At 43.6% G+C, this 23,593-nt stretch overlaps 1 protein-coding gene across 3 annotated transcripts in view; it reads left to right on the top strand.

Moving 5' to 3' along the window:
• LOC309535099 (ferric-chelate reductase 1-like) overlaps positions 1 to 23,593 on the top strand; it is a 41,034-nt gene that overhangs the window by 13,168 nt on the left and 4,273 nt on the right. For 2 of the 3 annotated variants that reach the window (XM_082227881.1, XM_082227882.1), the window contains exons 2-14: positions 3,822 to 4,020; positions 6,163 to 6,299; positions 7,308 to 7,402; positions 9,344 to 9,491; positions 11,006 to 11,188; positions 12,214 to 12,315; positions 15,466 to 15,613; positions 16,479 to 16,595; positions 17,338 to 17,453; positions 18,740 to 18,826; positions 21,384 to 21,481; positions 21,770 to 21,828; positions 22,873 to 23,016. In XM_082227881.1, coding sequence (XP_082084007.1) covers positions 3,822 to 4,020; positions 6,163 to 6,299; positions 7,308 to 7,402; positions 9,344 to 9,491; positions 11,006 to 11,188; positions 12,214 to 12,315; positions 15,466 to 15,613; positions 16,479 to 16,595; positions 17,338 to 17,453; positions 18,740 to 18,826; positions 21,384 to 21,481; positions 21,770 to 21,828; positions 22,873 to 23,016 — 1,633 coding nt within the window. Of the gene's footprint in view, positions 1 to 2,229; positions 2,278 to 3,821; positions 4,021 to 6,162; positions 6,300 to 7,307; positions 7,403 to 9,343; positions 9,492 to 11,005; positions 11,189 to 12,213; positions 12,316 to 15,465; positions 15,614 to 16,478; positions 16,596 to 17,337; positions 17,454 to 18,739; positions 18,827 to 21,383; positions 21,482 to 21,769; positions 21,829 to 22,872; positions 23,017 to 23,593 lie in introns of those variants that run through there. The other variant, XM_082227883.1, reaches the window with a different exon arrangement.

The following is a 23,593-nucleotide window of genomic DNA, read 5'->3' as shown; positions in this document are numbered from 1 at the left end:
ACAAGAGTGTCTCTGTGTAAGGGAGAAAAATAATTACCTCACGGCTATCAACCAGTGATGCAGCTTGGTAATTTTAGTCCATGGACTTAATGGTTTGTGTGTATTTTAGATGGCCATGTCTTTTTGTGTGTACAGTGGTACCTCTGGTTATGTACTTAATTCGTTCCAGAGGTCCGTTCTTAACCTGAAACTGTTCTTAACCTGAAGCACCACTTTAGCTAATGGGGCCTCCTGCTGCTGCTGGGCCACCAGAGCACAATTTCTGTTCTCATCCTGAAGCAAAGTTCTTAACCCGGGGTAATATTTCTGGGTTAGCAGAGTCTGTAACCTGAAGCGTATGTAACCCGAGGTACCACTAGGTATTTTAGACAGCACATTGACATTCCCCTTTTACCCTCTGCCACCATTCCATGCTTTTGCAACTGGTTCTACATCCCTGATATACCAGAGGAAAACAGAAGTTTGCTAGTCCTGATAAAAAAGAAAAGAAAAAAGGAATATCCCTGAGCATGTGCAGTTTTGCATTTTAAACTTGTGTGAATCATATCACTACTTCGGGGGGTGGGGGCAGAGAGTGAGTTTGCTTCTGCTTTTCCGATCTGAAATATATTTATTTAGGAATATGTACCATTCTGTTGTAGAAGAGATTTTTTTTAAGCATAAAAATAATAAAACAAGCATTCCCAATGCATCTGCCCTATACATTTAAAGAAGTACAATGTTACTTTAAACAGTCATGGCTTCCCTCAAAGGATCCTGGGACTGTTGTTTGTTAAGGGTACTGCTACCCACAAAGCTACGATTTACAGAGTTCCTATGAATAGGGATTGATTGTTAAATGCCTCTGTGAATTACAGTTCTGTGAATAGGGGGAGTCTCCTAACAACTCTCAACACCCTTAACAAACTACAGCTCCCAGGATTCTTTGGGGGGAAGTCAAGGCTGTTTAAATAATGCTTCAAATGTACAGTGCAGCTGAGGCCTAACTAACTGCTTCCTGACTATATAGTTGTATTTAAAAATATGAACAGCTGCTGTGGTGACCAGGGACTATCATGGTGCGTCATGTGACCATTCTGGTCCAGGTGCTTATACTGAGGCTTTTCACTGATCTCCCACCATCAGCTGCTCTCTGGGGTCATTTGCCCCCCGCCCCACAGACCTCAAGGATCCTGTCCTTGGCTTTGAGGTCCAGCTTTAGCTGCACCACAGCCAATGATAACCAAGGTCAAGTACAGTTTATGAAGCCTGCACATCAAATCCAGCCCATCTATGTTTCATTAATGGGATGTGGGTGGCGCTGTGATCTAAACCACAGCGCCTAGGGCTTGCTAATCGGAAGGTCGGCAGTTCAAATCCCCACGACGGGGTGAGCTCCCATTGCTCAGTCCCAGCTCCTGCCCACCTAGCAGGTCGAAAGCACCTCAAAGTGCAAGTAGATACAGTGGTACCTCGGGTTAATTTGTTTCGGGGTTCTGTTCTTAACCTGAAACTGTTCTTAACCTGAAGCACCACTTTAGCTAATGGGGCCTCCTGCTGTTGCTGCACCGCCAGAGCATGATTTCTGTTCTCATCCTGAAGCAAAGTTCTTAACCTGAGGTACTATTTCTGGGTTAGTGGAGTCTGTAACCTGAAGCGTATGTAACCCGAGGTACCACTGTAAACAGGTACCGCTCCGGCGGAAGGTAAACAGCATTTCCATGCGCTGCTCTGGTTTGCCAGAAGCAGCTTTGTCATGCTGGCCACATGATCCGGAAGCTGTCTGCGGACAAACGCCGGCTCCCTCGGCCTATAGAGTGTGATGAGCACACAACCCCAGAGTCGTCTGCGACTGGACCTAATGGTCAGGGGTACCTTTACCTTTACCTTTATGTTTCATTAATTTGTGACAATTTCATCTAAATGGCCGAATGGTAGTCACAGACCATGTCACCTTTTCCCTGCTAATGAAAGAGATGAATTGCTCAACAAGGAGTGTGAAACAATTGCTAATATTAAAAGGCTGGATGCTTACAAAGCTTCAGTTCCTGGTGTATCACTGATGCTGCAAGACACTGTGAGATTGGCTTTAATTTTGGGTTTCTTAAGGCAAGTTGGATATGGTTTGCTTGTCAGACAGTTGTTTGCTGTTATCCTGAACGCCATATGCCTTGGGAGGAGCAATCGCTAGGGCAGGAGCCTAATCTTCAAAGCTAAGAAGCGTTGACTCCTCTCCATATTTATGTCTCGACTCCATTGGACTAAGTATCCTGACCGATGATGTCTTTGTTTCCTTAGGTATGAGTTGGTACGTCTATCTAAATTTTTCTGAAGTTGTTCTCCGCAGTCCTTGAGCTTAGGGCTGCAGACCAGCCAATGGGATCTTGAACGAAGGCAAAGAGACTGCCGCATTTACTTTTCTAAGTGGAATAACCGTTTGCCAGAAGTTCGGAGTGTGCAAAGTACTGCACTAATTACTGGTGCAGTAATAGAATTGCAAGTGCACAACAGCAGTTTGGAAGCCCCTCTGTTTCTCAGCCCACAGCCCAGGGCATCTTAGCTCCTTGTTCTTAGTTTCCTCTGATATTTTCCTCACCCGGCTCTCCTGTTCTTAACCTGTTTACCTGTTTAGTATCCTTTCCTGCAAAAAATATTATTATAATTATTATATATTTATTTATACCCTGCCTTTCCCCCCTGACAGGGACTCAAGGCAGCTTACAGATAATATAAGAACAGTTAAAAACCCCCACTTCCCATTCCTCCGTTATGTGTAAGCCTTTTTCTGTCCAATATTCATGTCCCTCACTGTGTATAGAAGAAGCTCTGAAGGGATTTCGTCGCTGATACTCTTGCTCAGCAGTTGAAATGTGTGTGAACATTCCATGCCATCGCATTACCTCTGAAAGGGCTTGGAGAAAAGGATTTATAGGTGACACTTTTAGTCTGTTCAGTCTACGTTCTGCATGACATAATTATCAGTAGTGGGAGTGGAGAAAAAATAGCGCTTAATGGTCGCATCCGAATTGTCTCTGTTTTGTGGATGGAATTCCATCACATACCAGCATTTTCAAGTTGTACATATTCAGGATTGGGTGCTCTTGTACAACAAACCTGCTTCCAACCCCCCCCCCCAATAGTAAACAATAGTTGGTTTAAAAATTATCCATGCTCTGAAATATAAATTTCAGTAACTGTGGCATCACTCACTGGAATAGATTCACATGAAATTTGGGTTCCGATGCACTGGCTTAGTTTCTGGATATTTGGATGAATAATGGATTGTCTTTCGAAATTAAATTAAAATGGAAATGAGAACAGATCTTCCTTTGGAGTATAGCTAATAGGCAGAGGCGATAATGCAAGTCAAAACATCTAGGATTGATTGGTTATTGTGCAGCGTCTGTACCTTTTCAAAATTATTACAGGCAGCTAAAGAAAACAGCCACTTTAGGTCTCTAAATCTTGAAAGTGTGGGAGGATGGTGGGCAAAAGAATTGAAGAGTCAGTGTAGTGTAGTGTAGTGTAGTGTAGTGTAGTGTAGTGTAGTGTAGTGTAGTGTCTAGAGTAACTCTGGAGACCTGGGTTCAAATCCCATCTCTGCCATGAAGCTCGCCATCCTCAGCCCAACCTACCTCGCAGAGCTGTTGTGAAGATACACAAAGATGCAGAAATAGTCTCTAGAAAAAGATCTGGTAATGTAGCTGGGCGAAGCTCCTTCCTTTAAAGAGGGGAGGGATGCAAAGCAATGGCCTGTTTCTCCCAGTCATGGCTTTTAAAAAATAAATCTGCTGCTTTTGGAAATGTTTCTGGGGGACTAAAACTTTGTTCCTTTTCTGTAGATGGAGTCCCCTGGAGTAGCTTTGATGCTCTGGGTCCTCGCCTGCCTTTCTGGCCCATCAACCGGCTTCCCAAATGGCAAAGTAACAGAGGCCTGCAAGACTATGATGCCCCTACATGGACACTCTTTGCCTCAGCGCTTCCCGAAGCACACCGTTGAAGTAAATGTGACGGAGTTCAAGCCAGGGGACCGCGTGAAAGGTACTGTGATCTTCTTGTCTCGCTACCGTCTGCAGCAAGAAGGACATAACACTTGCTGCTTCTGTGATTGCTGCCACCACCTTCTTCAGATACTTGGTGCGGTGCTCCAGGTTTTGTGGGGCCCTTCGGTGAAGGGCCCTCAGTCCCTTCCCCTTGCCAGTGTCATTCTTGCCCATTTGGTTTCCTTCTTCGTCAGGGCCAGTGCCGGATTTACGTACAGTGGTACCTTGGGTTACAGACACTTCAGGTTACAGACTCCGCTAACCCAGAAATAGTACCTCAGGTTAAGAACTTTGCTTCAGGATGAGAACAGAAATCGCGTGGAGGGGGCGCTGTGACAGAGGGAGGCCCCATTAGCTAAAGTGGTACCTCAGCTTAAGAACAGTTTCAGGTTAAGAACGGACGAATTAAGTTCTTAACCCGAGGTACCACTGTATAAGCTAAACAAGCTACAGTGGATGCTTGGGTTGCGAACTTGATCCGTGTGGGATGCACGTTCGCAACCCGCAGTGTTCGCAACCCACGTCTGCACATCTGCGCACGCTTGGGTTGCAATTTGGTGCTTCTGCGCATGCGCAAAACGCGATTTAGCGCTTCTGCGCATGCGCAATCGTCGAAACCTGGAAGTAACCCGTTCTGGTCTTCTGGGTTTCAGCGGTCTGTAACCTGAAAAAACGCAGCCTGAAGCGTCTGTAACCTGAGGTATGACTATATAGCTTGCCCCCCCCCAAAAAAAAATGTAAAGAAAAAAACCTGGATGTACATTTCCAAAATATAAGATAAAAAACAAAATAAAACCTACATACAGCAACAGTGTTTTGTGTTGTGTAGGCTCCTATGATGTACGTAATGGGCCCCGCCTGCTAGTCTGCTCCCTAAAATATCACTGGTTAGATATCTGTTAGGTCCATAAATTACCATATAGCATATATTCAACACAAAAACAGCAACAAATTGTTGCTGTCAAAGGACAGCTGGATATATAAAGGGCCCCATTACCTTCAGTCGCTTAGGACCTCATCAAACCTAAATCCAGCCCTGGTCAGGGCCTAATCCACACCACTGTTAGGCGGAGAGAGCAAGGTGTATAGAGGCTGCAGCAGGACGTGGGTGGTGCTGTGGTCTAAACCACTGAGCCTCTTGGGCTTGCCAATCGGAAGGTCGGCGGTTCGAATCCCCACAACGGAGTGAGCTCCCGTCGCTCTGTCCCAGCTCCTGCCAATCTAGCAGTTTGAAAGCACACCAGTGCAAGTAGATAAATAGGTAATGCTGTCACGGGAAGCTAAATGGTGTTTCCATGTGCTCTGGCTTCCATCGTGCCAGAGGCGGTTTAGCCATGCTGGCCACATGACCCGGAAAGCTGTCTGTGGACAAACACCGGCTCCATCAGCCTGAAAGCGAGATAAGCGCTTCAGCCCCATAGTTGCCTTTGAGTGGACTTAACCATCCAGGGGCCCTTTACCTTTTTACTTTTTTAAGAGGCTGCAGCTGTTCTTTCTTCTTGCGCTTGGCCTTGTTTATAGTGGGCAGAGGAGACAGAGTAGACATGAGGAGACAGAGCCACTCAGGAGGAACAGAGGCAGGGACAGAGGACTGGTGGTGATGTGGGCCACAGGAGGCATCCAGTGGCCTGGCTGTCGCTTTTCATAATTATTATATTTCTTACCAGAAGGTGTCAGTAGTGGCCCCAAGAAAACCACTTGCAGCAGCAGAACTACCAACACGGCTCCCTCAGCTGATGCCTGTGCTGGTTCTATAGAGAAGGAGGCACGCTTTCGTATACTTGGAGGCCAAGTCATTTAGGGCTTTAAATGCTAATTTGAACAGCTTGATTTGGGCTCGGAAGGTACTAGGTAAGCTGTGCCCCGCCAACAAACCTGGCTTCTGCATCAGTTGCGCCTTCAAGGGAAGCCCCATGCAGAGTGCATTGCAGTAGTCTAGTCTGGAGGTTACAAGAACATGAGGTACTGAAACGTTTACAAGGAAACTTAGACCAGCAGCTCACAGTTCTTAACAGCAGGTAGGGAGAAAGGTACGCCCAGCTCCTCCCTTTCCTGGAAACATAGTTAGAGGCAGGTAGGTGCTGGCGACATAACTAGAGCTTATTGATAGCCATCTCTTCCCTCGTTCTCCTGGTTTCAGTTAGTTTGTCCGGACCTGTGTTTGAAGGATTTTTTCTACAAGCCCGCAATGCTGAGAACCTAGAGGGGCCTGCCGTTGGTTCCTTTGCCCTAGCTGACAGGAAAAGATCTCAGGTCCTCACCTGTGGGCGTGTTAAGGTAAGAGTCCCTGCATCTTCCAGATGGCTTTGGCAAGCAGGTCTCTCTATTAGTTCCAAGTGGATTAGGTCCTCCCAGCAGCGGAATATGCTGTTGCTTCTTTTCCCCGCCTGCATCTGCTTGGCATGGCATAGGAGAAATAAATTGTATGAGTATGAAAATACCCTTTTCTTTTTCTTTTAAGATTTATAAATGAAACTGGCAGAAGTTTGGCTTGGGATGAATGTTCTCCTTTACTGGCAACAATTAAATGTTAGGACTCCCCCTGCTGGGCTATCCATGTGAAAGCGCATTAATAGTTGCTGCTAGACGGCAATTTTTAAACTTAGCTTTTAGTTTGTCTTTCCCATAGCATATGTAACTAGATTAACTTAGTGGACCTCAGATCAAAGTCACTTCTCCTTTGTAATATATATAGCACAGCAGCCCATCTTGTTACAAATGTATTAAAAAACCAAAACAACAAATTTCTAGGTTTCCTTTTTCAGAAGGTGTTCCAGAAACTGCTTCCAAAATTGTTTTCAAACTTTTTCTAACATGGAGCTTCCTGGGGTAACTGGCATATGCCCTGACCACTAAGTAATCATTATAATAATCATTATTTTCATCATTTCGTAAGACACGTATGCAGATCAACCCCAAGCCTGAACTGAGCTTATGTGAATGTACTATGAATTAAAATTCATGTGACTCTACTCTGATGTCATGGCTAGATGTGGGGAAACTTTGGTTCAAATCTTGCTTGGATTATAAAGATCCCCAGATGATCACACCTAGATTTTTCTCCTGCCATTTGTAGCAGTTAGTGTTGGCAGATAAATATTTTTCTTCTAATCCATACTGAGCTTCATGACCTCTTTAGTATGCGATGTTCATAAGCCTACGATACAAGCCAAATATTAAAATGCAACTTGTGGTAGACTGCTTTAATCATTTAGATGATTCATGAACGGAGTAGTTTGCATTATCTCACTGGTAATGCTTAAATGGGGCATTTGTTTGTTACAGAATTCAGCTGTCAGCCATACAAGTAAATCCAAGAAAAGCCATCTAGATGCTTATTGGATTGCTCCTAGAGATGCACCAAAGAGAATACAATTTCTGTAAGTATGAATAATAAAGACAAATTCAGCTATAGCTGGAATCTTCTGACCGAGTGTTCTTAGGTTAGTCTCCTTTCAAAACTTATACAGTGGTACCTCGGGTTACATACGCTTCAAGTTACGTACGCTTCATGTTACAGACTCTGCTAACCCAGAAATATTACCTTGGTTTAAGAACTTTGCTTCAGGATAAGAACATAAATTGTGCTCCGGTGGCATGGTGGCAGCAGGAGGCCCCATTAGCTAAAGTGGACCTTCAGGTTAAGAACAGTTTCAGGTTAAGAACGGACCTCCGGAAAGAATTAAGTACTTAACCCGAGGTACCACTGTATACAAAAACGGCAATACTGCTATGAAGAAGATGTGACTCAGTGGGAGATCATCTCCTTTGTATGTAGCAGGTCCTCAGTTCAATTCTTCTTCTTCTTCTTCTTCTTCTTCTTCTTCTTCCACCTCCTCTTCCTCTTCTAATTTTTGTAGCACCCTTCATCTGGAGAGCACAAGGTGCTCTATAATATAAAAAATCCCCAGGTAGGGCTAAGAGAGAAACCTGTCTGAAATCTTAAGAGAGCTGCTGTCAGCTAACATAGACAACAATGACCTGACTCTGTATATAGCAACGGGTGGCGCTGTGGTCTAAACCACTGAGCCTCTTGGGCTTGCCGATCAGAAGGTTGGCAATTCAAATCCTCATGACAGGGTGAGCTCCTGTTGCTCTATCCCAGCTCCTGCCAACCTAGCAGTTCGAAAGCATGCCAGTGCAAGTAGATAAATAGATACCACTGTGGCGGGAAGGTAAATGGCGTTTCCGTGCACTCTGGTTTCCGTCCCGGTGTCTCAGTGCACCAGAAGCGGTTTAGTCACATGACCCAGAAAGCTGTCTGTGGACAAACGCTGGCTCCCTTGGCCTGAAAGCGAGATGAGCCCCACACCCCATAGTTCCCTTTGACTGGGGGTCCTTTACCTTGACCTTTTTAATAGCAACTTCCTATGTTCCTATAAGTCTTGAACATATTTCTGTTCTGAGTACAGGGCTTCCCTCTTTTAAAAGCCTGCTTCTAATATTCTCTAAAAGGAAATCAATATAAATATGACTTTAAAAAATAACATTACTGTTGTATCACCAAAACCACTGTTGCATCTATATTCCTGTGGCTTTCAAAATATTTATTTTAGACTTCTCTTTCCTGAAAGCTGTCATGTTTCAGATGTTAAGAGATGGCTCACCTCCACTTATTCAATGTTTTTATTTGCTTTTGCAGAGAATTAAACCCATTGGCAATGGGTTTCCCTGCCTGTGTGGCAAGGCTAGTTGAAACCTCTGCATGACAAGCTTGTGGCCTTGTTTTGATTTTCTGCAGCAGCCTTCACCAACTTGGTGCTGTCTAGATGCTTTGAACTACAGTTCCCATCAAGCCCAGCCAGCAGGACCACAATGGTTGGGGCTGATGGGAGCTGTAGTCCAAAGCATTTGGATGGTGGAGGCTGTTTGACACACAGAGCTTGCTAATATTTGCAGGGAAATGTACCAACCAAGTCTTCGGTGTGCACATCTTTCTTCATTGTCCAACTAAACACCTGCTATCTTCTCCACCAATTTGAAACTCTGGGTGACAGGCCCACACCACCATGACTGGTGGCAACCATTACTCTCTTGCAATGGTATAAGGTCAGAGATTATTTCCTGGTAACTTAACACCTGAATAAATATGTAGCAGTCTTCCCCAACTTGGGGGGCACTGCAGACAACTGCTGTCATGCCTGACCATTGGTCATGGTGGCTGGGACAGATGGAAATGGACCCCCAACAACATCTTGAGGTCATCAGGTTAAAGAAAGCTGGCCCAAAACATCTGTTTTGGATTTCAGAAAGGACTTGTTCTATGCGGAAGAGAACAGTACACAATTTTGGTTCAAATCTCGCTTTTGTCTTGTTTGCAGAGTCACTGTTGTAGAAAAATTTAGAGTATTTTGGGTAAAAATTCCAGGTCCTACAATCTCCCAGCCCAATATACCAACCTTGGCAACACCTCTGGTGACTGAGGTGACTGTTGGAACTTCTCTGCCTGTTTCTCATCTAACCCAACCAGTAAGTAGCGCTGTGCTTGTGAACGGAGCTGTTTGGATTTTAGTAAAATGTGACTTCATCAGGGAAGATTGCAGCCTGAAAAAGAGTTGGGGTATCTAGTCACACACTCCCCTCTCACTAAGTGCCTAGGGTTGCTATATTTCCAAAAGTAAAAACCAGGATACCCCAAAAGCATTTTTTAGGAAGACCCCAAAGTTGTCGAAAACGCAACCCCCCCACGATTTCTCGGTTTACTTGCCAAAGATCCAGGAAAAGCCGCCGCTTTATGGAAATTCCCCCCGAACGTCACTTCCACCTTTGAAATCCCAATAATGTCCAGGAAATCCCAGACGTATGGCAGCCCTATAAGTGCCCCTTGGACCCATGCTGAAGGATAGCCCCAACTACACTTTGCATCAGCCTTCTCAGCTGACTGACTGGTGTATGCTAAGGAATGCATGGATTGGCTCCAAACCACCATAGCCAGATGACTTTTATATCTCCAGATATCTATCTGCATCTTGGTGCATGGTGCCAGAATGCACCATAACTCCTCACATAGATGTGCTTCCAGGGCTATAATTTTGTTCAAACTGCATGTCCTCCCACTCCTGGTGGTGGACATGTGTCACTGGAAGGAGTGTGTAATATGACTAGGCCTTATCACATCTTGGTCACACGAATTATGTATTGGCTGATAAGATTTCTTGCGTTAAGAATCTTCATGACAAATGGGGCTCAAGGTGATCTGAAGTCTTATGCCTAAGGCTCAGTGTTTTCCCCTGTTCGATGCCTAATCCTTGGCTCAAACGCAAGTGCAGAAATAGATGCCAGCCTTTACACAGATTTTCAAACCATGAAACCACACTTTTAATCCTCTTCATGAATTGATTGCATCAGTCATCTGGTTTCTATTGAATCTTGTTTGCCTTTTTGGGTAGCAGCTATAGATTAAATTTCCTTTCAGTCTTCTTGTCTCTTGTCAAGTACTGTATTAACCATCATTCCCGCCATTTCAAAAACTTAGATGAATCTTGTTGCCTCCAATACTGAACTTTAGGGTAAACTCTTTAAATGATTATTTGCTGTAGTTTGGGGTTTTTTGCACTTGGCCTCCTGCAAAATGAACAGACAGTATTTCATTCTTTCTCCTCATTAAAATCCATAGGGACCTCCTTTTTAATCTTTACAGAGCTTGTGTAATTATCTGGAGCAGTTTGGTATGATTCAGAAAGCCTTTAATTATACTCCTGCTAATGCAAAGTTTCGAGCAATTAACAGAGCTGCCTGACTCAGACAAGAGTGGGATTGTAGTGTGCACCCAAAATTACAAAGTCTGAACGATGTCGATTTGAGGCTTGCAGCTTAATAATGGCCAGAGAAACTAACTGTAATTGCTGGGTAGAAATCTGAGGTTGTGGGAAACAGTTTCCCGTTAAAATCCTGCAACAGTGCGAGTGCATTTTCCAGAACGTCAGCCATTTCTCAAGTAGTGATCTACTAGGTAATGTAATTTGGCTTCTTGTCTCCCTTAGTTCAGTGCATCGGACTGTGGCAGCAACAAATTCTGTGTGAGAAACCCTTCCGACTGTGATCCTGGAGCCCGCGACTGCTTCTTTCTGTCTTTCAAACGAGACCATGTCGATTTGATTGTGGTGGAAATGAGTGGTCCTAGCGATGGCTATATTGCATTTGCACTGTCTCATGACCAGTGGATGGTTCGTAAACATTATTTTCCATTCGGATCCTACTGCTAATCTGGGGAATTTGCATAGTCTTCTGGAAATAAGAATGAACCATAAAAAGCCAGAATATACTTGAGCGAGGGAGCTGCAATTAGCTACAAGTTCCCTTCCATGAGTATCCAGGGCATATATACATTTCCAACTGCATGACTGCTTGCACCAGTACTGAATAAGTATGAGATGTACAGAGCACATTTCATTGATAACATACTTTATCAAATCAATTTTGTTTTGTATAGCACCCAGGGATTTGCTTGAATGAAGGGCGTTTTACAAGAGTGGCAAATAAAGTTTTCCGACGTGCTATTCTTGTATTAGGGACGCGGGTGGCGCTGTGGGCTAAAGCCTCAACGCCTAGGGCTTGCCGATCGAAAGGTCGGCGGTTCGAATCCCCGCGGCGGGGTGCGCTCCCGCTGTTCGGTCCCAGCGCCTGCCCACCTAGCAGTTCGAAAGCACCTCCGGGTGCAAGTAGATAAATAGGTACCGCTTACCAGCGGGAAGGTAAACGGCGTTCCGTGTGCGGCTCTGGCTCGCCAGAGCAGCGATGTCACGCTGGCCACGTGACCCGGAAGTGTCCCCGGACAGCGCTGGCCCCCGGCCAATAAATGTGAGATGGGCGCACAAACCCCACAGTCTGTCAAGACTGGCCCGTTCGGGCAGGGGTACCTTTACCTTTATTCTTGTATTGGTGGTGGCACAGGTCCTGAGAGCTCATTTTTGCATGTGCTCCCAAACTCCTAGGACCTAGGGGCTTGCATCATGTCGCTACCAGAGTTTGCAGCCCCTTACTACTTGTGCAAGTTAAAGCTGAATTGACTCTAGTCCTGGGGTTGTTAAAATAGGAACTTCAGTGAATGTGTCCTTAAATGGTGAGCCAGTGCTGGATAGGCTTTCATGAACCTCCATTTGTCTTGGCTGTGTAGCCAGGATCTGTGCAGACATGGGGAGCTGCCTGCCCTGGAAATGCCATTTAATAATCTCTTTGACGTTATTTGCAGGGTGGTGGTGACGATGCCTATCTCTGCATTAGTGACAGTCACCACGTTGACATCAAGACAGCTTCTTTAACTGGACGTGATTATCCAGAGTTTGATTCAGAGGTATTTGCGTCTTTATATATATATATTTTCTGGGACTCGGGTGGCGCTGTGGGTAAAACCTCAGTGCCTAGGGCGGTTCGAATCCCCGCGACGGGGTGAGCTCCCATCGTTCGGTCCCAGCTCCTGCCCACCTAGCAGTTCAAAAGCACCCTTAAGTGCAAGTAGATAAATAGGTACCGCTTTCTAGCGGGAAGGTAAACAGCGTTTCCGTGTGCTGTACTGGTGCTGGCTCGCCAGATGCAGCTTCGTCACGCTGGCCACGTGACCCGGAAGTGTCTCCGGACAGCGCTGGCCCCCGGCCTCTTAAGTGAGATGGGCGCACAACCCTAGAGTTGGACACAACTGGCACGTACGGGCAGGGGCACCTTTACCTTTATATATTTTATTAAATTTTCTGTTTTGCAATTTAAAATACTCATTTTACATCCTTAAGATATCAGTGACTTCCCTTCTTCTCTTTCCATGGTTCATTTTACATATCATAAATCCCTGCATATTTTACAAAAACTATACTACTCAGTATTCTGTTACTGCATCCATCAAAAGTTGTTTACACTGTAGTTTACATGTATGCTCTTCTTGTTCTCTTATTCTACATGTTAAGTCTGCGAGTTGTGCATATTCTGTCCATTTAAGTTGCCATTCTTCTTTAGTTAGGACCTAGCTCGTTTTCCATTTTTGGACTAACAAAACACAGGCCACAATAATAGCACACAGAAATAACATTTTTTTTAACACCTGGGAATTTCAGTCTGAATTATCCCCAACAGAAAGGACTCTGGTTTTTTGGGGAAAGTACTCTTAAACATTTCCCCCCCAATTCATTATGGATAATTTCCCAGTACTTTTACCTTTTTACAAGTCCACCACATATGAAAGAACGTCCCCTCCACCTCTTTGCATCTCCAGCACTTAATCTGATTCAGACTTATACGTCTTAGCAAGCCTACTCAGAGTTAAATACCATCTGTGAATCATTTTCAGGTAGTTCTCCTTCAAAGAATAGCATGCTGTAAACTTCAAGTCACTTTTCCAGAGTTTTTCCCCCAGAGGTTAAAATCTACCGTATTTTTCACTCTATAAGACGCACCAGACCATAAGACGCACCTAGTTTTTGAAGGAGGAAAACAAAAAAATTATTCTGAATCCCAGAAGCCAGAACAGCAGAGGGATCTGGCTTCTGGGATAGCCTCTTGCTGTTCTGGCTTCTGGGATAGCCGGGTGCAGCGTCTCCCTGGCAGCGGGAGGAAGGTTCCCCCAAGAGCCACGCTCCCTTTAAAGAGCGCACGGAGCGTGTGTGCGGCTCTTGGGGGCTTTTCCCCGAGGAGGGAGAAGGGAAGCCACACACGCTCCACGCGGCTCTTTAAAGGGAGCGCTGAGCAGAGCCTCCCGCCTGCATTCGCTCCATAAGACGCACACACATTTCCCCTTACTTTTTAGGAGGGGGAAAGTGCGTCTTATAGAGCGAAAAATACAGTATATTGTGTCCTATATTGATTGCCCAGTTTGTCACTGAGGCTTTAACAAGCTCGTCTTTTCTTTCCCAAAGAGAGGTATTTGTTCCATGGACACTTTTTTATTTTTTTAATGCAAATTACAGGATTGAATCCATCATGTTCCTATGATAGACAAGTACACTCCTACACATGTTGGCTTATTTGGCTTCCCCCAAAGAATCCTGGGAACTGGTACGCTACTCACAATTCACAGCACCCTTAACCAACTACAGTGTCCAGGATTCTTCGGTAACGTTTTAAGATCGCACCTATACCAGTGTAACTAGCAGAACAACACAGCAAAGCTTTGGGATCTTTGCGCTTTTCTGCTGTTGGTGCGTTTCAGAGTTGACGTTGAAGAAAACTCTTTGCCCGCATAGTTCAAAGCAAAGTATTTTATTGCTGCAAATCAACAAGACAATTATTCACGTGACATACATGCAGTTAGGAGATTCTGGGTCATTGTAACCTATACACTGCTAACAAACTAAGTATAGTAACCTCGTCTTAGGAGGTTGAGGTAAAAATGGCAAAGGGACTCAAACCGGACAGAGATCCATGCAGGCTTCTGGTTGCTTCTGGCTATATATATATATATATCAGCCAACATACACATATGCACAAACTCACTTTTCCCTCTGGTGAGAAAGGGGGTGAGGGATGAGTCATGCCAGATTCCTGCAGTCTCAAGCTGTTTCAGAAGGCCTACCACAGCTGGCATCCTAACCCTGAACAAAAATCAGACCCAGGGCAACTTGAGAGACAGACCTAAGCAGAGTTAATGCAATTAACACCAATATTTAAATTACACTAATCTTCTTTGGGTCAAGTCATGTGCTTTAAATATTTGTTCTGTACACAGCCTGAGGCACCTTTGTGGGTGGTGTGGTAGTCATGTGAAACTGGCACATGGATCCAGCTTTTATTTGCCTCTGATCTCCATTGCTTGGCAAAGAGTTCCTCTCTTTTTTAAAAATAATTTTTTTTACTAGATTTTATAAAGAGAGATACAAATATTATTATCAGATATCTTTTCTGTCCAAACTGGAACGTTAATCTGAGTAAAATAATAATAAAAGAAAGAAAGAAAGAAAGAAAGAAAGAAAGAAAGAAAGAAAGAAAAGTTAAGAAACTAAGGAACTTCTGATTCTTCATCTGAATAAACATTTTTCAACTCATCCACTCCAATATAATGGCAAAGGGTTTCTTGCCCACAGAACATGGGTGTAGTGGACTCTGAGCTTTCAAAATTGCCTCTGTTCCCCATGGCTATTGGTAGGGTGATGTTGAGAAATCGCTGTGTAGGTACACCAAAATTGCATTAGAAATACATTGGTTGTCTCAAACGCACTGTGGTTGCTTCCTAAAAGCCAGCCAGTTTGGATCAGGAACATGGGACCATAGCCAAGGAGGAGGCAGGAAGGGGCAGCTGCTCCCCCAATCAATAAAAATACATAGCAAACTGAGGTTCTGTCACCCCCATGACAAAAATCCTGGCTACGCCCATGATCAGGAATGTTTGTTCTGATAAACCCAGTCGCCTGTAAGCTTTTGATGACAGCACTAGGCATGTAAAAAAGAAGAAGCTACATTTGTGGTCATTCTAATTTGGAGGCAGAAATGTTAAATTGGCATTGATTTATTTTCCCCACAGACTGCTCTGGATGAAATGTCATGGAGGCTGGCTGACGGCCTTATTCAGTGCTCTTTCAGAAGGAGAATTCACTTTCCTGCTCTTCAAGGGAGGTTTAATCTTGATGCAAACTACTATATATTTATGGCAGATGGGGAAGTCAGTGAAGGTAAGTTTGGAACTGAAGGAAAAGTGACAAAAATCCTTAAGGTTCCATTACTGGTTATGGACTGTGGTTAGGCAATGGAGCCCTCCTGGAGTGACTTGGATTCAAATTTGTATGTGTGCGTGCAATTTTTATTAAGTTTTCTATTTTGCAATTTAAAATATTCATTAAACCTTAAAATATCAATGACTTCCCTTCTTCTCTTTCCATGGTTCAATCTGCATATCATAAACCCCTGCATATTTTACATAAACTAAACCATTCAGTATTCCATTAATATATCCAGCAAGACTTGTTGACTGCTGAAATTATCTTAATGCTGCCAATGTTTTCAAGCGTACACAGTTTCCCCCATATATTCAGCAAACATTTTCCAATCTTCTTTAAATGTATGTTCTTCTTGTTCTCGTATTCTATATGTTAGATCTGCAAGCTGTGCATATTCCATCAGTTTGAGTTGCCATTCTTCTTTAGATGGGAGCTTGCTCGTTTTCCATTTTGGGGCTGACAAAACACAGGGTCCAGTAGTGGCATACATAAATAGTCTTTTTTGACGCCTGGGAATTTCCGTCTGAATTATCCCCAACAAAAAGGACTCTGGGTTGTGGTTTTTTTTGGAAAAGTACTTCCAAACATTTTTTTCAATTCATTATAAATTATTTCCCAATACTCTTTTTACCCTTTTACAGGTCCACCAACTTGGGTTCAAATCCTTACTTTGCTGCAAAGATCACTGGGTGATCTTGAGCCAATTGCTAACCTCTTAGCCAAACCTACCTCGCAGTCCCTGTTCCTTGCGGGGTGCAGATAATTCCCCCCACCCTTCCGTTGCCATTAACATGTCATCTATTCTTCATCTCTTGTGCAGGAGGTATGATCCACAAACACTACAGGCAGCCTCTGATCACAGACGGAAAGTTTAACATTACAGGACCGGCAAAGGATATTGGAGGATCCCGCTCCCCACTTCTCATCAAGATCCATGGCAAGCTAATGCTCTGTTTCATGTGCAAGGATGGGATAGGTCTTCTGTGGTCCAATGACTTGTAGCTGGGGTGGCGGGGTCTTCTTGCAGCATCTGTAACAGGTGAACTTTCAAAGTCTTGCAGTTCTGTATGGGATGCTAGGGGGGACGACAGAATGCACTGGATGGGACCTCTTATAGACAACACCCTGTGTTTTCTACACGAAAGCTTCTCAGAGGAAGAATCATAGAATCATAGAGTTGGAAGAGCCATATACTTGGAGTCAAGAGTGGATTTCATTCTCTTTATTCAGCTCATAGTGGTGAGGAAGAATGGAAGTTCCCCCAGAATGTCTGCCTTATATACATTATTTACACAGTGGGTCCCATGTGATTGGCTAATTCCGGGATTCTCCTGTAGGCCAATCAGGTTGCGGATTCACTTCCACCTGGAGCTGGATTGGTCCACAGGAGCCACCCAATCAGACTGCTGCATTCTGGGTCCTATTGTTCTAGGACCAATCAGACTGCTGCATTTTGGATCCTATTCAACTCAGTACATAATACCATCTTTATAGGAAGCAGTGTAAGAACAGCTTCTGATATTTCAGGCTGGGGATGAAAGAAACCATAATGGCTCGAAAAGCAGTCTTTGAATGTCTGAAGCCATAAAAGTGAACTTTGGTTTGATTTGATTTTTAAATTGTGGCTACTTTGCAACTTATAGTTCTTTGCAAGAACCTTTTGTGTCTTCCTTTTTCAGGTGCATTAATGTTCGTTGCATGGATGACCACCGTTAGCACTGGTGTGATCATTGCCCGATTCTTCAAGCCTGTCTGGCCTAATTCATTGCTGTTTGGAGAAGAGATCTGGTTTCAGGTGGGAGGAAAAGCCAGAAGATGGCCATTGTCTCTATTCAAGTGATGTGCTAGGAATCATAATAATTGGAAGGGATCTCTAAGGTCCTGCAATCCAACCCTCTGCAAGATTTTTTTTTTTTACAAATTTTTTATTGATTTTACAAAACATGTTTTATAGACACATACAAACAAATAAACAAACAAACATGTATAGTTTCATATCCATTTTTTCATAAACCTTACTTCGTCGACTTCCCCAAACCTCCCCTTTGTGCATCCCAATTTCCAAAATTATTTCAGCAAATCCTAACACTTAGTTTTATCTGATTTATCCCTTATTCTTTTCTTTTACTTAATCTTTTACAGCTGTAAACCCCTCCCCCCCAAAAAATCTCGACATTTTAACTTTCATTAATTTTACAATATTTCTTAAGGTAGATTTTAAATTTCTTCCAGTCTTCTTCCGCCGTCTCCTTCCCCTGATCACGGATTCTGCCAGTCATCTCAGCCAGTCCCATATAGTCTATCACCTTCATCTGCCATTCTTCCAGAGTGGGTAGATCTTGAGTCTTCCAATACTTTGCGATGAGTACTCTTGCTGCTGTGGTAGCGTACATAAAAAAAGTTCTGTCTTTCTTTGGCACCAATTGGCCGACAATGCCCAAGAGAAAGGCCTCTGGTTTCTTAGGGAAAGTACATTTAAGTACTTTTTTCATTTCATTATATATCATTTCCCAGAAAGCCTTAATCTTCGGGCACGTCCACCAAAGGTGATAAAAAGTACCTTCGATTTCTTTACATTTCCAACACTTGTTGTCAGGCAAATGGTAGATTTTTGCTAGCTTGACTGGGGTCATGTACCACCTATAGATCATTTTCATAATATTTTCCTTTAAGGCATTACATGCCGTAAATTTCAAACCGGTGGTCCACAACTGTTCCCAGTCAGCAAACATGATGTTATGACCAATGTCCTGTGCCCACTTAATCATAGCTGATTTAACTGTTTCATCTTGTGTGTTCCATTTCAGCAACAAGTTATACATTCTAGACAAGTTCTTAGCATTGGGTTCTAGCAATTCTGTTTCTAATTTTGATTTCTCCACCTGGAAGCCAATTTCCCTCTGCAAGATTTCCCTCAAATTCTTTTGTGTATTCCTTAAGAGCATAGGTTCCATCTTTATTCTAAACAGATTGATTTTCTGCCACCATGTTCCTTGTTACTAGACTTTTGCATAAGAATGAGTCTCTGGTTTCTATTGAACAAAGCTATTTTCTTTAAAATACCTAACTTTTTATCGATAGGTCCATCGTGCCCTAATGGTGATGACAGTCCTGTTTACAAGTGCATCTTTCATTCTTCCATTCTTATACCGGGGAGGCTGGAGCGATGTAAGTGACATTACATAAGCTTGATGCTTTTATTCAACAGTGAACTCCCCATGTGTGGCTATGTTAAAAATTTCGTCTTCTGACACTGTTCTTTCCCGTTACCTATAAAAGAGTCACAAAGTTCAGAACCGAGAGCTAAGTTTGTTCTTGATTTGTTATGTAAGATACCTGATGTGGATGACCAAGTGAAAAATCCTGTACAGTGGTACCTCTGGTTAAGTACTTAATTCGTTCCGGAGGTCCGTTCTTAACCTGAAACTGTTCTTAACCTGAAGCACCACTTTAGCTAATGGGGCCTCCAGCTGCCGCCGCACCGGCGGAACACGATTTCTGTTCTCATCCTGAAGCAAAGTTCTTAACCCACGGTACTATTTCTAGGTTAGCGGAGTCTGTAACCTGAAGTGTATGTAACCTGAGGTACCACTGTATTTACCGTCTGGTCTTGGCAAACTTGTGACAAAGTTGCGATATTTGCAGTCGGTGCCCAAAAATTGAGGAGAATGTTCAGTGAGGATTTAACTGGGAATGAAAAATAAATTGTGTTTTAATGTTGTATCTATGTATATACAGTGGTACCTCGGGCTACGAACTTAATTCGTTCTGGAAGTCTGTTCTTAACCCGAAGCGTTCTTAACCTGAGGTGTGCATTCCCTACATAGGCCTCCTGTGGCCCCGGAAGCAGATTGCGTTCATATTCCGGGGCAAAATTCGCAACCCGGGACAGCTACTTCTGGGTTTGTGGAGTTCGTAAGCAGGACTGTTCGTAACCCGAGGTACCACTGTATTTTATAGGATGTATGTTCCTTTTTTTCAGTGGTTGATATGGCTGTGATGGTTGAAACAAACAAACAAACAAACAAAGAAAGAAACAAACAAACAATTAATTCAGTGCCAGAAGTCTTGGGGCGGCTGGGATGCTTGGATATATATGTTTGGGAGTCATTATCTTGTCTGCTAATATTCATGGCTACCTTGAGAGAGGAGAAAGCTAATGATTGATGGTACATGGACACTTCCAGCTCAGTATGTGATAATTTTGGAAAACAATTAACGATTCAAAAATCCGGGGACTTGTCTGTTATTGTGTCTAATATGCTTTAAGTCCGATGCCCTGAGGATTGGTGGGGCAGGATGGAGCAGCGAAGCCACAACCATACTAGCAGCCCCATTGTTGGGGTGGAAGGTGTGTGTGTGTGTGTGCACGTGTGTGTGTGTGTGTGTGTGTGTGTGTGTGTGTGTGTGTGTGTGTGTGTGTGTGAAGGAGGTAAATTGCTGCGCCAGTCTTCATCCACCTCTCCCCAAAACCTGGTCCAAAGAAGGTTAGGAATGCAGCCTAATACAATAGCATAATTGTCTTCTGAATTTGCTCCACAATGAGAGAATTATTATGCCATCTCCTTGTAGCTTTGGGGCCTTTTCTTTGTTCTGAAGTCTTTGTGCATGTGTGTGCTTCTATTTGATACTTGGTAAATAATGGTAATTCTTTTAAAAAATAAAATAAAATAGTTCTCCCCAAGTCTGCTTTCTAAGCATGGGAAACGGTCCCTTAAGTACAGTAGTACCTTGGTTCTCAAACTTAATCTGCTCTGGAAGCCTGTTCCAAAACCAAAGCGTTCCAAAACCAAGGTGTGCTTTCCCATAGAAAGTAATGCAAAACAGATTAATCTGTTTTACTATCTAACGAGGCCACAGATCCATAAAATGAAAGGAATAAACAATGTACTGCAGTAACACAATCAGTAGCTGAACTGGGTTCCACACAGTCACAAAAACAAAAAGAAAGAGCCGCAAAAACAAAAATGCAAAATAAATAGCAAAAACAGATAGACCTCAGCATAACACTCAAAATGGAAGTGTGGCACTCAAATCGGAAGCGTAACATTCTGAAATGTTACGGCTTCTGAAAAAAGTTCTCAAACCAGAACACTTACTTCTGGGTTTACAGTATTTGGGTTCCAAGCTGTCTGAGTACCAAGGCATTTGAGAACCAACGTATCACTGTTGTCAGGGAACTGCCATCAGAGGGAAGAGGAGAGGAAAGTCGCTCCAGTGATGCAGGGGAGGGAACTAGCAAGGAGAGAGAGAGGGTTCCCACAGGGGAAAGAAATCCAGGGGACACCAGGGAGAAAGGGGAAGCCGGGAGCAAGGTGGAGGGGAGGCTCAGAGACTCTTCCAGTGAAATCAGCGGAGAGAGCACAGGACCTCCGCTTGGCACGCCCACGCTGCGCAGAAGGCTTTCACGCAGAGAATCTAGGAGGAGACTTGGTGTCAAGCAACTTTTATGTTGGAAGAAATTTAGGTCCCGCCCACTGACGGAGTCTGCCAGTGACTAAGACAGCCGCGTTTCAAGGGCTGTCAACCGGGGAAAGTTTTAGCTACACAGCTAGCTTGGAGCAGTTTGCAGTTTACGCACAAGCAACCCCAATTCCCATTACAACTGTATTCAAGAACTTGCATAGCATATCCATGCAATGACTATATCCTGCTGTGAAGTGTGGTCTTTGTCAAAAAAGCATTGTTGGAGGGTTGTTCATAACCAAACCCATCTTTTATACAGCAAGCAGGCTTCCATCCATATCTCGGCTGTACGGTGATGGCACTGGCAATCTTTCAGCCCATTATGGCAGGCTTCAGACCTCCACCTCAAGCACCAAGGTATTCCTGCATGCTCAAGTTACATAAATATATTCCAATGAGAGTGCGAGGGAATTACCAGCCAGGTTAAGAGTTTTAAAGGGCAATGATCCTGTGGTTAATGGGTATGGAAACCCCAGACCTGCCCCCTCTTCCAGAAATTTGCAACTACCAAGTTTGCAAACTCCAGTTACAGCAACCCTAATGAATGTGTGGTGATGTAACCATCCTCTTTCTCTTTTCACATCCCGGGCACTGATGGTGTTTGGAATCATGCGCTGACTTTTCTTTTTTTTTCTTTGGGAACAGAAGAGAAATCTTCAACTGGTTACACTGGAGCACGGGCACAACTGCTAGAATATTAGCAGGTGAGTGAATAATTCATTCTAGTCTTATCTAAAACGTTGCCTTTGTAAGATGGCTAGGAACAGTGGGTATTGATTGTGCTTTTCTTAAGTTAATTTGTGTGGCTTTCTACAAGTGGCAGTCCAATGCTTGCAGATCTTGCATTTTGTGGTAACTTCACTCTTGCATCCTGCTGACTACAGTGGTACCTTGGGTTAAGTACTTAATTCGTTTTGGACGTCCGTTCTTAACCTGAAACTGTTCTTAACCTGAAGCACCACTTTAGCTAATGGGGCCTCCCACTGCTGCTGTGCTGCCACCGCGCGATATCTGTTTTCATCCTGAAGCAAAGTTCTTAACCCGAGGTATTATTTCTGGGTTGGCGGAGTCTGTAACCTGAAGCGTATGTAACCTGAGGTACCACTGTACTTGAAATTGCTTTGGTTTCACATGCAATATCAAATAAATGCACGTTGTTCCGTGACCACAATCTGACCATCACTGGGAGTGCATAGACTACAACTGCTAAACATTGTGTTTGAAGGCTTAAAGCTCCTCTAAATAGCCTGTTTGTTGGGTATTCATCCTGGTTTGCTTGTCCAAAGTTTACCTATGTCTGGTCTTTATTGGACACTTGTTCTGATTTGCTTACATCTTCCCATTAGTCATTTGTTCATCCGACATTTGTCAGTGCATTTCCCTGTCATTTCCTAACTGCAAAGAGTCAATTAAAAAATAAAATAAAAAATGTGTTGTTATGGGTCCACAATGCTTTAAATCCACAAATATAAAATTCAGTGGTCACTTGAATGACTTCTACAAAATGCTGATGTTCTGGAGGAAGCCTTAGTGTCTATGCATTGGAAACCACAGAGGGTATGAAATCTATTTCTTTATACAAGTGAGCAGGTAGCCTGTAATTATGTGGGACTCTGGGTTGTACTTTTATCATGTATCATGTTGCTAACCACACTGCAGCAACAAGTTGCAGTAGAGTACTGCCGGTTGAAATTACTTGATCTAATTTTGCTTACTCTCTGTTTTGTAAACCTGGCCCTGTCCTTTAGTGGTGGTAATATTCCTTGGAATGGACTTGCCAGCTCTCAACCTTCCGGATCCATGGGATACATATACGATGATGGGATTTGTAGCTTGGCATGTTGGCACCGATGTTCTCCTGGAGATACATGGCTACTGCCTCATTCACAAAGGTACTATGACCAATCTCTACTTTAGCTTGCACTGAACACAGTGCAGTTGCAACAAGAGGAAGATCTCCTGGCTCATGAAAGAGATTGCTTTTCACTGTCTAAATACCATATTTTTTGCTCTGTAAGACTCACTTTTCCCCCTCCTAAAAAGTAAGGAGAAATGTGTGTGCGTCTTATGGAGCGAATGCAGGCTGTGCAGCTATCCCAGAAGCCAAAACAGCAAGAGGGATTGCTATGCAGCTTCTGCTGAGATTCAGAATATTTTTTTTCTTGTTTTCCTCCTCCAAAAACTAGGTGCGTCTTGTGGTCTAGTGCGTCTTATAGAGTGAAAAATACGGTACATGTTTGCGTTATCCTTATCTGCTGTCCCCACCCCCCTTGCAGTTTTCACAATTGCTGTGAAAGCCCCAGGTACATATTTGAGTGGAGAAATGTAACATGATATACCTGATAAAATAATTTTTATTCAGGAGCAATAATGTGGCAGAAGTGGCAGGAGGGATGCCTATTGAAACTAGCCCATCACATACCTCCTTCGCTTATCAGTTTGAAGAGACATGGGTTTGAAGGGCAAAGA

This window comes from Podarcis vaucheri, assembly GCF_965113315.1.
Source record: "Podarcis vaucheri genome assembly, chromosome: 6".
Taxonomy (NCBI): domain Eukaryota; kingdom Metazoa; phylum Chordata; class Lepidosauria; order Squamata; family Lacertidae; genus Podarcis; species Podarcis vaucheri.
The sequence above is the reverse complement of the archived record's forward strand: the minus strand, read 5'-3'. Positions and strand labels throughout refer to the sequence as shown.